The 13990-nt window shown below is 42.1% G+C and overlaps 1 protein-coding gene across 1 annotated transcript in view; it reads right to left on the bottom strand.

Moving 5' to 3' along the window:
- The window catches only part of ASAP3 (ArfGAP with SH3 domain, ankyrin repeat and PH domain 3), a 70478-nt gene that overhangs the window by 23084 nt on the left and 33404 nt on the right, over positions 1-13990 (bottom strand). The window contains exons 5-8 of the mRNA XM_088140124.1: positions 13887-13936; positions 12617-12743; positions 1997-2082; positions 1684-1759 (exon numbers count right to left, since the gene is read on the bottom strand). Coding sequence (XP_087996250.1) covers positions 1684-1759; positions 1997-2082; positions 12617-12743; positions 13887-13936 — 339 coding nt within the window. The remainder of the gene's footprint in view (positions 1-1683; positions 1760-1996; positions 2083-12616; positions 12744-13886; positions 13937-13990) is intronic.

The raw sequence follows: 13990 nt of genomic DNA, 5'->3' as shown, positions 1-13990 counted from the left end.
AAAGAGTCAGGTAGAGAATTGTTCACCTTCCAGGTCTCCTTCAGTTTGATGAAACAAAAATTGCTCTTGGATTTTATTTCAAAAGAGAAAAGAATCCCAAAGAAATCATCCTGTGGGAATACAGGAGGGGGCTTGTTTAGTGACAGTTTAGGCAAGGGAAGTGTGTGGTTCTTCTGCTTTCCAATGAATAGTCTCCCCCCCCCCCAAACACTCTGTAATCTTCTTGGCTTTGATGAAATCCCAAGAGAAGACAGGAGACAGGAGCTCTTTCCATTGTATTTTCTGAGTTGCAATGTCCCTGTTAAAAGGAAGGAGTCCTGCCCTTAAAAAATTCTTGGATAATTTCTTGTTCTCCAGACAAAAATTCAGAGAAATCATCCAGACAAGCTTCTCCACCCAGCAGCTTGGTGGAGTATTTCAAGAGCTCATTTGCAGCCACTCTACCTAGAAGGATGTTACACAGAGCTTCTTTTTAGCAGAAGATTGAGTCCCATATTACTTAATTATTGTAGTTTTAAGTGTCTGATAAGAGTGAGGAATTAAAGATAGTGACCAAATCATTTCTGGCAAGTTTCCCATCCCCACTTTCAAAATTCACAACTCTCAAAAATGTAAAAGAGGAAGGTAGCTCTGTAACCTCTCCCCACTACCACATCTCTGTAAACACCCTGCAACAAAGCCAGAGAGATGGCTACTTTGCCCCCACATCTACACCAACAGCTCACAGGCCACAGACAAGATTAGAGGCACCTTCCCATGCTTTTCCTCCAATATGATACATGCCATCATCTGTTAGCAGTGCCGCTCTGAATTATACATAGGATAAATGGGACAAATTTTGCGCAAAACACAAGTTCAGTCTCAAAACAAGGACAAAGTAGTATCAGAGCATTTCAACTTCCCAAGAGACATCCTAACAGACCTTCAAGTGACTGTTTTAGAAAAGTGGGACTTTTAACAGCACCATCAAATGAGAAGTTGTTGAACTCACAGACATCAAAAGGTTTCAGGCAATCTCAGAAGGTGTCAACAAGCACAATGGATTTTATCACATTACAATTCTTAATTGATAAGGTACTGGCAATCTGTCTCACATGTAACCTACGTCTGCATAACCAGACTAGCTTCCCCTCCACCCCCCATTTAATTCCAACATCATCTAGCTATTCTATGTACTTCAGCTCATGAAAGTCTATCCCTTCTAATAAGATTTGTTAATCAGAAAAGGTGCTACCAGACCTGAATTTTCAGATGTTCAGAGTAGCCTAGCCAAAATAATTTCATTGGCAAAAATACAGAAATTGGTCCCTCCAAGTGGGCCATAAGCAACTGAGAAAGCAACACACAGAGAGGGAATCTTAAGGACCAAGGCAACAGGTGTTGAGGATAAAGATTCAAGGGATAAGTGGGAAAGAACAGAAAACCAAGTTTTGATGTGGGATTTGAAAGAGAGCAAAGACTACATTTTCCAGGAGGGAGGACCATGCGTGGAAAGGAAACCCAGAAGAGAAATTGAAAGGGTAAGCATGGCATTCATTGAATGGGTCCGGCTAAGCATGGCAAAAAATATACTTCTTAAAAATCTTGCAACCCAGTCCTTTTCCTACCTAGAAAAGCAATGCTTCTAAGTCAAGAGTTGAAAATGTGGTTAATAGTCACAGTGAAAATCCAGTGACAACTTACTGCATGTAAGGAGGCAGCTAGCTTTTCGATGAATGGGTAGAGGTTCTGAGATGCCTTCCAGCCATCTTGGAAGAAACTGGAAGCATTTTGAAATCAGCGGGGAAATGTTTAAAAGCCAGGGATGCGGAAGGAAAGAGAGAAAACATCGAGAGGTTAGCCCATAGGCTGCCACAGAAACAGGTACACAGCCACATTTCATATGATTTGAAACGGCCTTGAGAACGTGAGCTCTGCTATCACCAAAAAGCCCATCAAAAGGAGTAATGTTGACAAGCAGTCATAAACTGCAGACCAAACTCTGTAGTGCACTTACTTATGCTGCGCGTGATAAAACTTGATCAGACTCTGCAGAAAATCTGGCCCTTGCTTCATTTGGCATTCATTGGCTTTCAGAAGATACTGGGCAAGAAAAAAGGAGCCAAAAACAACAGGTTACAATCTGAAGATAATAACTTCCTCAAAATGCCAATATGCTGTTAGTAAGAGAGATACTGCACAGGCCAACCTGTTTGTTATTTACTTGCCATCTAGTTAAGGGAAGCCCATTTGTATATTATATAAGGGAAGAAAAGGCAAGTAACTGATTAGCATGTTGAAAAAAGTCAGACTGAATCAGAAGCCTGACATTCATACAAGAGGGCATGGCTTTGACTCAAGAACAGTCTTTGTGTTATTCGGTGCTGTGTAATGATCAAAGTGTTAAACAAGGACTGGGAAGTCCCATAATCCAGATACGGAAGCTCCTGAGAAATTTTGGAACGGTCCCTCTCTCTCAACCCAATTCACAAGGCTGTCATTTTGAAAGAAAATGGGATAGAGAGAATATTAGGTCTTGGGAGTCTTGAGATCTAAGAGGAAAGGTGGCATACGTGTAATAAATAAGATGTGAGCACATCACCTGAATGTTTACGTATCCAATAGCTTATAATACAAAGGTGACCCAGAACATGCTGTGGAGAAGAACCACAATAGATTTCACCGGGCTGCTTTCTTGCTTATGCACATGATAAAAATTAGTAAAGTATCACAAAGAATCCATAGTGACCCATACTTGGCATTATGCTTCAGTATAATCCAGTGTTTCTCCCCTTGCTGGCTGCGGAATTCTGGGAGTTGAAGTCCACAGGTCTTAAAGTTGCCAAGGTTGAGAAGCACTAGTATAATCAGTGAACCAAGGAAGGCTCTCAAGAATTTCTGCTCTTGGCCATTATTGTCATGGCTGAAATGAGCAAGCTTGTACAATCATGAAGAAGAAGCATGAAACATTTGGCCAATGAGTCTACTATGAACCACAGTACAGTGGTACCTCAGTTCACAAACGCTTCTGTTCACGAATAATTCGGTTTGCAACCAGCACCGTTCGCAAAATTTTGCTTCCGTTCGCAAACTCCGCATCGGGTGACGAACATGACCCGCGGCCATTTTCCCTGCTGTGACACGAGGTTGTGGCTTCCTGTAGGGAGGGGGACTCTCCCTCCAGACAATACCCACCTCCCCACCCGCCTTCCTGTCCTCCACACCAGAAGTCGCCTCAAGCAAGGTTAGTGTTCTCTCTCTTCATGCTGTACTGTACTGTACTTTGTTTCATGTTTTTGTGGTTTTTTTAAAAAAAACATATGGTTCAGAACGGATTAGCTGTATTTACATTGAACCTTATGGGAAAATTTGATTCGGTTGGCGACCAAAATCGGTTGGCGACCACATTCGTAGGGGTCAGAACGGATTAACCGTATTTACATTGAACCTTATGGGAAAATTTGATTCGGTTCGCGACCAATTCGGTTTGCGACCAGTGTCGCAGAACGAATTAAGTTCGTGAACCGAGGTACCACTGTATAAGCACTTGGCCTGACTGAGAGACTTGTTCCATGTTCTGCATCCTTTTCTGAAATAGTCTCTCAGAAGCACGAATATAGAAATATCAGTCATAATGATATATGTACTCCAGCATGAATGAAGAAATATCGCTTAGGCTAAGTTTGTAGAGTATAGCGCACCTGTTTCGTATCAGACCATACATGGCACTCCAAAGGCTATTGAGCACAATTCATTTTTTTTTATTGTGCTACTTTTTTTTAGAAAGTAAAGTGCCAAGAGTCACTAGCAGTCGAACATTTTTTAAACCTATGTAAATAAATAAGTAAATATTACGTGGATATTTTTTCCTACTAGTTTTCATTCAGCTAGCAATTAGATGCACAATCCTGTCTCCAGCAATCTGCAACCCCTTGGCTTTCCATGCTTCAATTAAATCGTAATGGAAAAATGGCACGGGGGGGGAGGATTTTTTTCCCCAGAGGCATTGTAAGATGGCAAAGTTTAGGCAACGAGGGAGATTTCAGAGCAATGGAAAGATGTGTAACAAAAATGACATCCATGGAAACATCCTCAGTAGCTCCACTATTACATAAGCTTAAAAACACCACCAAGACAAATTAAAAAAAGAAAAAGAAATCTGAGCATTAATGTTACTAGCGTTGGTATCTGAAGTTCTTTCAGCATGCAGCGGATCCAAGCTGCCCTACAGTCTTTCACAAGACTAGGATCTGTTTTCCCACGGAAAAATACACTCTCGCGCACGTATATCTGCGACAGAGAATCCATGTTCCATCTGGTCGGTTGAATCATGCCAAGTCTTGTGAGAAACCAGAGAAATTTTAAGAGTGATCATTCTGGGAGGAAACAGTCCGTTGTGCTTCTCCTCCTCCTCCTCCCCCCCCCCCCATATCCTCTTTAGAATTCAACCCAATGTTTCAGCTGGGAGAGATTTCACAGTGATACAATGAAAAAGCACTCAACACAGCTTGTGCCAGATGCCCCCAAATGCATCAGTGGGGTCTTGCCGAAAAACCTGACCAGCAAGACTCGGTACGTCCCACAGGGGGAGGTGTTGGGTTTTGAATCCCTTATGCTTCAGAGTGCTCCAGACCGTCTACGCAGCGTAGCTTTGCAAGCGAAGACAGCAGCAGTATTTATGCCTTTCGCTGTCTGCCTGCCAGCAGTGTGACTGAATAAGAGGCCAGAGAATTGAAGGTTCAAAGACATTAGGGCCAGGATAATCCAAACAAAAGGCCAAGGGAAGGGAGGCATGTTTGGGTAACAGACTTACCAGCATGAACACCAAGTAGTTCTCATCTGCATTCGGTGTAGCACTGTATCTGGAGGAAGGCCACTACGTCTAATTGTACTTAAACTTAAGCATAAAATGTAGTTGGGTTCATGGAGATTTAAAGCTGTGTGTACAGGGGCAGGTATGCAATTTCCAGGGATTACAAAAGCAACTAGTGGCTAGGCCAACTCATTCGTATTGCCCCTAACATGGCTTATTTTATTTTATTTTAATTATTTTATTACCATTGATATTAATGCTAAGCAGAGACTCTTCTCTGCATTATTTCAAACAGTTCTCACTGTACTGGATGGAAATGAATTTGCTTTCCACCTCTCTTTCTAAGGAGCAGAGAAATGTAAGGTGTGGCATATGGTGTTCTTGCACTTATTTGACAAAGGGGTGTGCACCAAGCCCTGTCACTCGCCGTGACACTCCTGTATCTGGTGTTCCACAATTGCCTTGGCTTCCTGCATGCACATTCAGTCTCAAGGGCAAACATCAGGACAGAACTCCTCCCATGGGGCTTCTTCATTATTGGTGCTACAGCTTTCACTGAGGCAAAGTTGGAGGAGATGTTCAGAGAAATTGAATTCAGAGAGATCTCCAAATTTGGTGGAGAACTTCAACAGGCCATTGGTGCACACCTTTAGTGTATATTGTGCCTTTTGGCATAAGGATTCTTTCTTTCTTTGGGTGTGCCTTCAAGTTGGTGTTGATTCCTAGCAACTGCTTGTCTTAAGAAAAGCAACTGCTTTTCGCCAATCCTGGTGACTGCTTTTTGCAAGATTTTCAGGAATGGCTTCCATTGTCCTTTTCTTCCCAGAGGTGAGAGTGTGCGCCTGGACTAAAATTACCCAGCTGGCTCCATGCCTAAGGCAAGACTAGAACTCACAGCCTCCCGGTTTCTAGTCTAGTACCTTAACTACAATACCAAACTGTCTCTCTATGATGGTTCTACCATCATTCTTTACTTTTTTCCTCTGGATTCTCATAACAATCCTGAGAAGTAAGATCAGGCTGGGAAGGAACCACTGCTCAAAAATCAGCCAGTTACCTTCTTGGCTGAGTAAGGACTTTGATCTCTAGGCCAACTCTCAAACCTACATAGATTTGTTATAGCAAGCGGAAATCTGGGCCTTCCCACTCCCACTCCAAGATGACCACTCCTTCCCTGATTCCTGATTGTAGGTAAACCACAGTCCATAATGTGTTTTGACTGATTCTCACTTAGGACACTGAGCGCAATACATATTGCAGGATTCAATGATTTGTGGCTAACTGCTGACCATATTGAGTTTTATTGTTATCACAGAGGTTAAAGAGCATTCAGCCAAGCCGGTTCACTCAATACAATACTTGTTCCTAGTTCCTCAAGAAAGATGATGTCATATACATTGAGGAAAGCCAGGCCAGAAAGGAAGGGTGAAGAACTGTCATTATCTTGTAGATCAGTGTTTCTCAACCTTGGCAACTTGAAGATGTGTGGACTCAACTCCCAGAATTGCCAGCCATGGCTGGCTGGGAATTCTGGGAGTTGAAGTCCACACATCTTCAAGTTGTCAAGATTGAGAAACTCTGTCGTAGATAATGCTGCACTACATGGGCCAACCAATGGCGTGGCTCAACCTATCACTGCTTCCCACATTCCAATATGACCTGAAGATTTTTATCAGCTATTACTGTAACCATGAGGGCTGCCAAGCAGCAGTCTAGGCATCTTTTACTTCACAGCCAGAATTTTTACTCATTTTCTTCCCTGTTGTTTAAAGAGATAAGCAGAAATCTGGCTTTAAAGCTTGAGGTGAACAGTAGGTGGCAGCACTCAACCAACCCTATCTCAGCTAAGCAGGTCAGGCCCAGTTAGGATTTAGGTGGAAGTCATCCAAAGAACATCAGGACTACCGACTAGACCAGGAAGTCCGAAAAATGTACAGAAAAAGGCAATGATAAACCATTTCTGTATTACTGCCAAGGAATGTGTCCATGAAGTTATTAAGAGTCAAACTTAAGGAGACTTTACCTTTTTTTTCTCCAACCTACCACGCTCCAGATGTGTTGGGACTATGTCCTAGAATCCATAATCAATGTGCCTACTGACTGGGAATTAGGGGAAATGTAGTTCTAACCCATTTAGCATGTGCTACATCAGAGAAGGTTGATATATACCCTTCTCTTTTCCTGTATTTGGACTTTTATTAGAGCTCATGTCTGACTTCCCACTGGAGTGCCTCTCCCACCTACAAGATCCAGATGCCTTTGCACTCATCTCAATCCCTCATGTGAGTTGGTCAGATCTAATCATTTGGGGAGCTGGTATATTTGGGGAACCAGAGCTTTTTGCAAACATGTGTAGGCTGGGAATTCTGGAGATGGCTCTCCAATCACATCTGAAGGGGAATATGGCTGGGAAAGGCTGATGATATGAACAAAAGGATCCAAGATTGAACTTTTATCCTCTGATGTCTACAGGCAAGGCTCTCTGGAGGAATTTGCCCTATGGTCACCCAGCACAGCTTTCCCAGATTTGCTGAACTACAATTTCCAGATTGGGGAAAGGCTGTTTCCAGAGAGAGGAACCAACACCAGACTCTAAGAGAGATGCTGATCTCCTTCGAGTTCCTCTGTCTGTCCTCCTAGTTGCAAGTGAATCCTTGAGTGCTTCCATGTGCTGTTATTTATTTAACAGTGAAGCTATTCAAAGAGATGACTCACTCTCTGGCCCAGCCCCAATCCTTCCACAGAACCCACAAGAAGGAAAACACACACACACACACACACACACGAATGGAAGTCACCATCCGCCTGGCATCACAAAACTCTTTAACCCTTTCTGGAACACCCAACCCCTGCACTCTTCCCTAGCAGTCACAACTCAGCCATTCACCTCTTTTACTACTATACAGAGTTGGATCACTTCCCTTGGGGGACTTAGCACCTCTTTGAAGCCAAAACATTCATTAATCACTATCAGGCAAATAGTACTGCTATGAGAATTGTGGGGGGTATCCCCCTTTCTCTGATGAATGCAATAAACCTGTATCATGAAAACACATCTGACAACTGCATCCCCTCCCAACTATTTCATACTAGCTTGCTCTGATAGTCATGTTAATAAGCTCTTCTTATATGAAGGACCACTGCTAAGCATATCCCACTTGCAAATGAGGCTTTGCTAAAGGCAGCTAACCCTGTTTGAGAGGCTCTTTCCCCAGCAATGGCTATTTTGATAAATGACCATTTTAAATTTCCCACCATGCACCAGAACCATGCTGAATGAAGGGCATTGTGGGAAATGGAAATTTGCTGCTGCCCACAGCAAGCTATTCTGGGAACAGAGATTCCCACGGGCTGGTAGGTTTTGAATGTGGCAGATGCTGACATGGGTTTATCAGAAGACTACATTAGAGAGAAGGTCCTTTCAGTTGGAAACCATGCTTGTTCTCTTCAGAGACACTGAGATCTTTTGACATCAGGCTATGTCATTCTCTTAAAAGCATTTTTATGTCAGTTTTCGGTGGGTTGTGCAAAATTCTTTGAATTCCAAACACCCTACTTTGAGTGCAAATCACCCTGCTTCATATTAAAAAGTCTGAGTGCAAAATATGGTGTTTCAACCATTCTGGAGGTGTTCAAATTAGAGCATTTTGAACTTGAAACACTTCCAAACTATCAAAGCAGCCTTTCCCATATTTGAAATCAGGCATTTCTAACTCAAAAAGATTTCTTTTCCAATTCAGATCCCTTCTAATTAAAAATATTTTGCATATTCCTAGTTTCAAGTAAAGGGACAGCAAAAATTCTCCATTTTCTTTGATGGTTCTCATAAATTCAGTGGAGAATTCTGAAAAGCCATTTGTATTCAGTTCTAGTTTTAAGTGCCTACATAACTCTAGGACAATGACTTTAACTTTTTTTTCTTCTTCTGCCATTAACTAATGTACGGTTTTTACTGCTTTAAATATTTTAAATCACTTTCCAACTTGCTTCAGAGAACTGGGGCATATTAAAAATAAAAGACATAGAAATTTAGATTTTCCTTTTTTTTTTTTTTTTTTGGCAGGAATCTCTCCTGTGGCATTTTAAAATGTCCCAAATTGTTCAGTTTTGACTCAAGTAAAAAGACATCCCAGACTGTCCTCTTTGGCTTCAAAGGGAAGTTGGTTCTTCCAGCCCAGGTAAATAAAGCATTCCAAATGACAAACTTAGGAGCTGGGAGAAGAATTGGCTCTGATTCTCTCAGGATATGCAATTCAGGGGCTGCAGATGTACTCTGAGAAATGTTTTCCTGGAAGCTGCCCCAATGAACACTGTAGCGATTTCAACTTTAACACAGGCATACAGGCATACCATTCATACCTACTGCTTTTCCCTTTTGAGGTTAATGACATTATGCAAAGCACAGAAAAGAAATAAGAAATAGTAAGCAAAAGAAATAAAGGATAAGAACAAAATCTAGTTTCTGCCAACTCCAATCGCTATTCCTCTCCATATAAATCTTTGCAAACCAGCCTTACTTCCACAATGTCCATGCACCATTTTATACATTACCTTTCGTTCTTCAAACATCTCACTTCTCTCCTATATGGATCTCATCAACTTCACCCAACCATGATTTTCTAAGTCACCCCCTTCCTCTCAACCCATTCAACTCTTCTTTCATATAGTTGTTTTGTGATCCAATCCTCAATCATTCTCTCCATATGACCATACCACTTCAATGTACTTCTTTCACACTGGTCACTCACTTTTGGATTCAATCCACATTTATTCAGCACCCATTTATACCTGTCCCTATTTCTTCTTGTTTTGCCACACACACTTCTTAACCCATTGCATCCAACCTGCTTTCCCGTTTCTCTTGGCATACACAACTATCAGTTCCTATAACAAAGTGGGCAGAAGCAATTCTTATACAAGCCATCCTCACTTCTTTCAACATTCAATTCTCACAGAGACCACTTTCTCTCAGTATTTGCATGTCTTAAAATTTCTCCCTCCATTTTCCCAACTCTAATAAACATTCTACCGAAGTTTTCATCTACTTGTTTGGCTTTTTTTTAACCACTTATTTATAACTTGCAATTGTTCACTCCATTTTCCCTGTCAACCTGGACTTTGATACGTTATTTTCAAATACATACATAGTTACATCATACTATCTATCTAACATTTACTGCAACTCATGCAGGTTCTCAATCAGTAACACAGTATCATTTGCATATATGAGAACACATATCTTTATACCTCAACAAACACACCTCTGCCATCACCACAAGCATTCCTTACACATTTATCCATAAATACATTAAACAATCAAGAGGACATCTTCATTTTAATCTCTGTTTAATGTTGAACCATTAACTAAGCATTCAGTTTATTCACAGGCATGTTTCCCTTCCATTATATTCCACTGTTATCTCATTCAGCAGCCAACCTTTATCTATACTTCCATGAAAAACTTTCTATAACTCAATTCTACTTTATCTCTAAGCTGTCTCTAATTCAATAAACATACAATATACTTTTTTCTCATGTTTGTACACTTCTCAATGACCTACTGAAGAACAAAAATCTGGTTTGCACACCTGTGTTTAGTATAAAGTTGCACTGAAATTCCCAAATTTCTGATCTAGAGACTACTTTGCTAGCTAGCATACAGTTGTACATGTATGACAAGTCTATGTACTCAGGATGTTTTCATTTTAATTGATTTGGTTTTAAGTTTGGTTTTATGCTTTTACTCTAAATCATGGAAATACTTTGATAATTGATCATTAATGGTATAACAATTTCAGCAAATAAATAAGAAAACATAAATCAACTATTTATGTGTTGATTGTTATACATTTCTAGCTTAGCTGCCAAGATCAGCTCCAATTTGTGGAAGAATAATTCTCCAGGGTCTACTCATGAAAAAGTAGAACCCCTTTATACTTTCTCATTTGGATCACCTCTTCTAAACTCTACTCTGTAACTTTCTGCAGTGCTTCAGATTGTTCAAAGAGGAAACGCAGGAGGATAACAGTGTGCAAAATGTCTGTGGGTTTGGGTATATATGTGGATGGATGGATGGAGAGAGAGAGAGAGAGAGAGATGGTTTATGCAGACTAGTTTCTAAAAGATTGTGCTGAGAAAGAAACATAAGTAACTTTAAACACCAACAATTAGCTGAACTCACTAATAAAAGAAGACAAAGGGTTTCTATTTCCGTTGTCAAGATTCTGTACTTTAACCCCTAATCCTTGGCATTAAAGAACATTGGAAAAAAGTCTGTGTGAATTTTGCTTCCTTGATCATGTTCTGCAGTTCAGGGGCTTGACCCAAGCTTGGTTACAGCCAGTAACTCTGATCAAATCTATATGTATGACAAGCCCCCTTTCACAATAACTGAATCTATTTACCTTAATGAATCTATCTTGCATGCAATAGCTCTGGCAGCAAGGTCAACAAGTCTCAACACATAGACACAAGCAAGGTTTTCCAAACCACCAGGAAATAGCCTTAATGAGCACACTATACAAAACACAGCCTATTGCAACACAGAGAGACAGACTCCATGGCCTAAGTCAAAGTCATTCTTTGGCAGCACTACAGATCAGGTGCTCCCTGTAAGTACACACAACACATCTTGCTCTGCAAAGCCTACAGCATTTGCAGAATGCAATGGGAAAAAAGCTGTGCCACAGAGAAAAGGGAGTGACTCAAGCAGTGTTGGCTGTGAGAACCAGGAAGAGACCCGGTCCTCTAAATATTGGGTTCAGCTATTCCATCAAAAGAAATTAATACACTTTTGGGATCCTCTGGCTCCATACAAGGGTTGGGAAAATGCCAGGAGCAAGCCTGGAGGGTGTGCACAAGCAATCCCAAAATGCTTCCAGCTGTTTGGATTCTATCCAACAGGGGAGGCCAACTTACCATTAGCCTGATTTCATCTTGGCCCTTCTCTGCAATCCCCACCATGGTCTTTTGCTAAATACAGTCTGAGTTAGAAAATGATTGCTACAGGCACACCAAGAAAAGTTCTGGTCCTTGCAACCTGAAGTTTGATTAACCAGATGGATAGATTGGACTCCTTTCCACCACCATCCCCCATGCAATCCATTCAACTGGGGGCACAGAGTAAGAGCGTCAAGCAACCCAAAAGAGCAGAACTGGTCTTTCATAGCCTTCCCAAAGATTTTAATTTGGAACTAAGAATCAAGCCCGACATAATATGCCAGGACAAAGGCCAACGGGAGCTAGAACACAGTACAGCGTAGGGTGATTCAACCTTTTGGTCCTGCTGCCTGGGCTGGTCAAAGATTCTTTGTTTCTTGGGGCAGAGGAGAAAATGATGCTCCCACCTCCAAGTCAAGGCACATAATACCCAAACCCAGTTCAAGTTATATTGGCACTCCAGGCAGAAAATCCTAGAGTTTCTCTTGCCATCTCTGGGAGTAAAAATAATATAGCTAACTAACCACCCAGTGATTCTTTCATGACACCAAACTCTGCCACTTGAGGCAGGCAATCCATTCTGCCTCATGGCAAGGCCAGCCTTGTTTGCTCTGCTCCAAGTGAGATTCCTCACCCACACCCTCTGATACGGCTACTATACACAGCGGGAGGAAAGTCCCCATAGAGGCCAATGAACAGTTTCTTCCCATAGCTGTTAGATGTGAAAATACACGACAGGGTCACCAAAGTTTCAACACACTCGCTGTTGATCATAAGCACGCAGATGGGTTACCTATTCAGATGCAACAAAGTTATTTGCTGTGCCAAAAGTTTCCTTCTGCCTTAGACAGAATTAAGGCACAGCCCACAGAAGGCATTTCTTACCTCGCACATCTGCAGCTGGAAAGTACGGCGTTCCTTCTGCAGGTCCTCGGTGATTTCAGTGGCTGATGGTTCAGTCTGGATGACTCCAGATATCTTGGCTCGCTCCTTCTCCTTCTCCAGCTTTGCTCTAGGGCAACAGAGAATCCCAAAAGCAACATGATGAATGGATTTGGAATAATTTGTGGCGTCTCTATGGTGTGCAGGGAATTCTACAGGTGGATGTTGCTGTAATCTGTCTGAACGCTGTGGTCATATTTTAATACCGATTACAACATAGGAAAATGCCTTAGGCCTAGGTCACACCATGATCCACTTGGCTCAGTCCAGGCTGTATGATGCATTGGCAGCTTCTAACCAGCATTTCAGAATGAAGGCCTTTCCTCAAGATGCCAGGATTGAACCAGGGGCATTTTACAACAACCGCCTGCATTCTGCTGTTGAGCTATGGTGTTTCTCCTCTGATTCAAGGAAGATTCTAGCTTTGTACTCCTTAAAGCAGTGTTTCTCAACCTTGGCAAGTTTAAGATGTGTGGACTTCAACTCCCAGAATTCCCCAGCCAGCATGGCTGGCTGGGGAATTCTGGGAGTTGAAGTCCACACATCTTAAACTTGCCAAGGTTGAGAGGCACTGCCTTAAAGAGTCAGCTTCATCAGGAACATAGCAAACTGCTTATACCAAATCAGACCTTCAACCCATATTGTTCAGACCTGTCCATAGTGAGTTGCAGCATCTCTCCCAGGTTTTAGACCACTTATCTTTCCCAGCTGAACTTCAAGATCCCAGGTACAGCATGCAAACAATGCACTCCCCTTGGGCTGCGTGCTGCTTTGGGTTCAAAGAGAAAAAGGGAGTGAAGTGAATGCCCTTTTGTGGACACTCACCTAGACCCACCAACCACTCTTTATAGCAGCTGCCTCTTTCCTGAGGATTGCACGGCTGCCTCCCAGGGATTGCGCCGCAGCCGCAGAAGACAACTATGCAACCCCAGAAAAAGATGCAGCTGCTCCAAGGAGTGACTGACAGGTATTAGGTGAGCTCCTCCAAAGCACTGTTTGTTTTTGGAATCCAAAGCACTTCACAGCCTACCCTCTTCCACCATGGCCAGAAGATACTGGACAGCACAGAGGCATATTATGAAGGACACTCTCGTTGGCTGGTTGACCCAAACCCCACCACCTCCCTTACTGCTAGTCTACAACAAAACACTTTTGTTTAGGAGAAGATGGAAGAATGAGCCTGCTCCTGCCAGAGGCAGCAGGGGTTACTCACACTTTGGTCTCATAATCTTTCCAGGCCTTTTCAATTTGCTTCTTGGAATCCTGCCAAGCAAAAAAGAAGAAAGGAGAAGGAATCAGCAAGGGAGTCACTGAAGG

Source organism: Python bivittatus, unplaced genomic scaffold, assembly GCF_059951505.1.
Source record: "Python bivittatus isolate LINGU-HERP-01145 unplaced genomic scaffold, Pbiv_v1 ctg000310_np1212, whole genome shotgun sequence".
In the NCBI taxonomy this organism is placed as follows: Eukaryota; Metazoa; Chordata; class Lepidosauria; order Squamata; family Pythonidae; genus Python; species Python bivittatus.
This window is presented reverse-complemented; position numbering and strand designations above follow the sequence as displayed.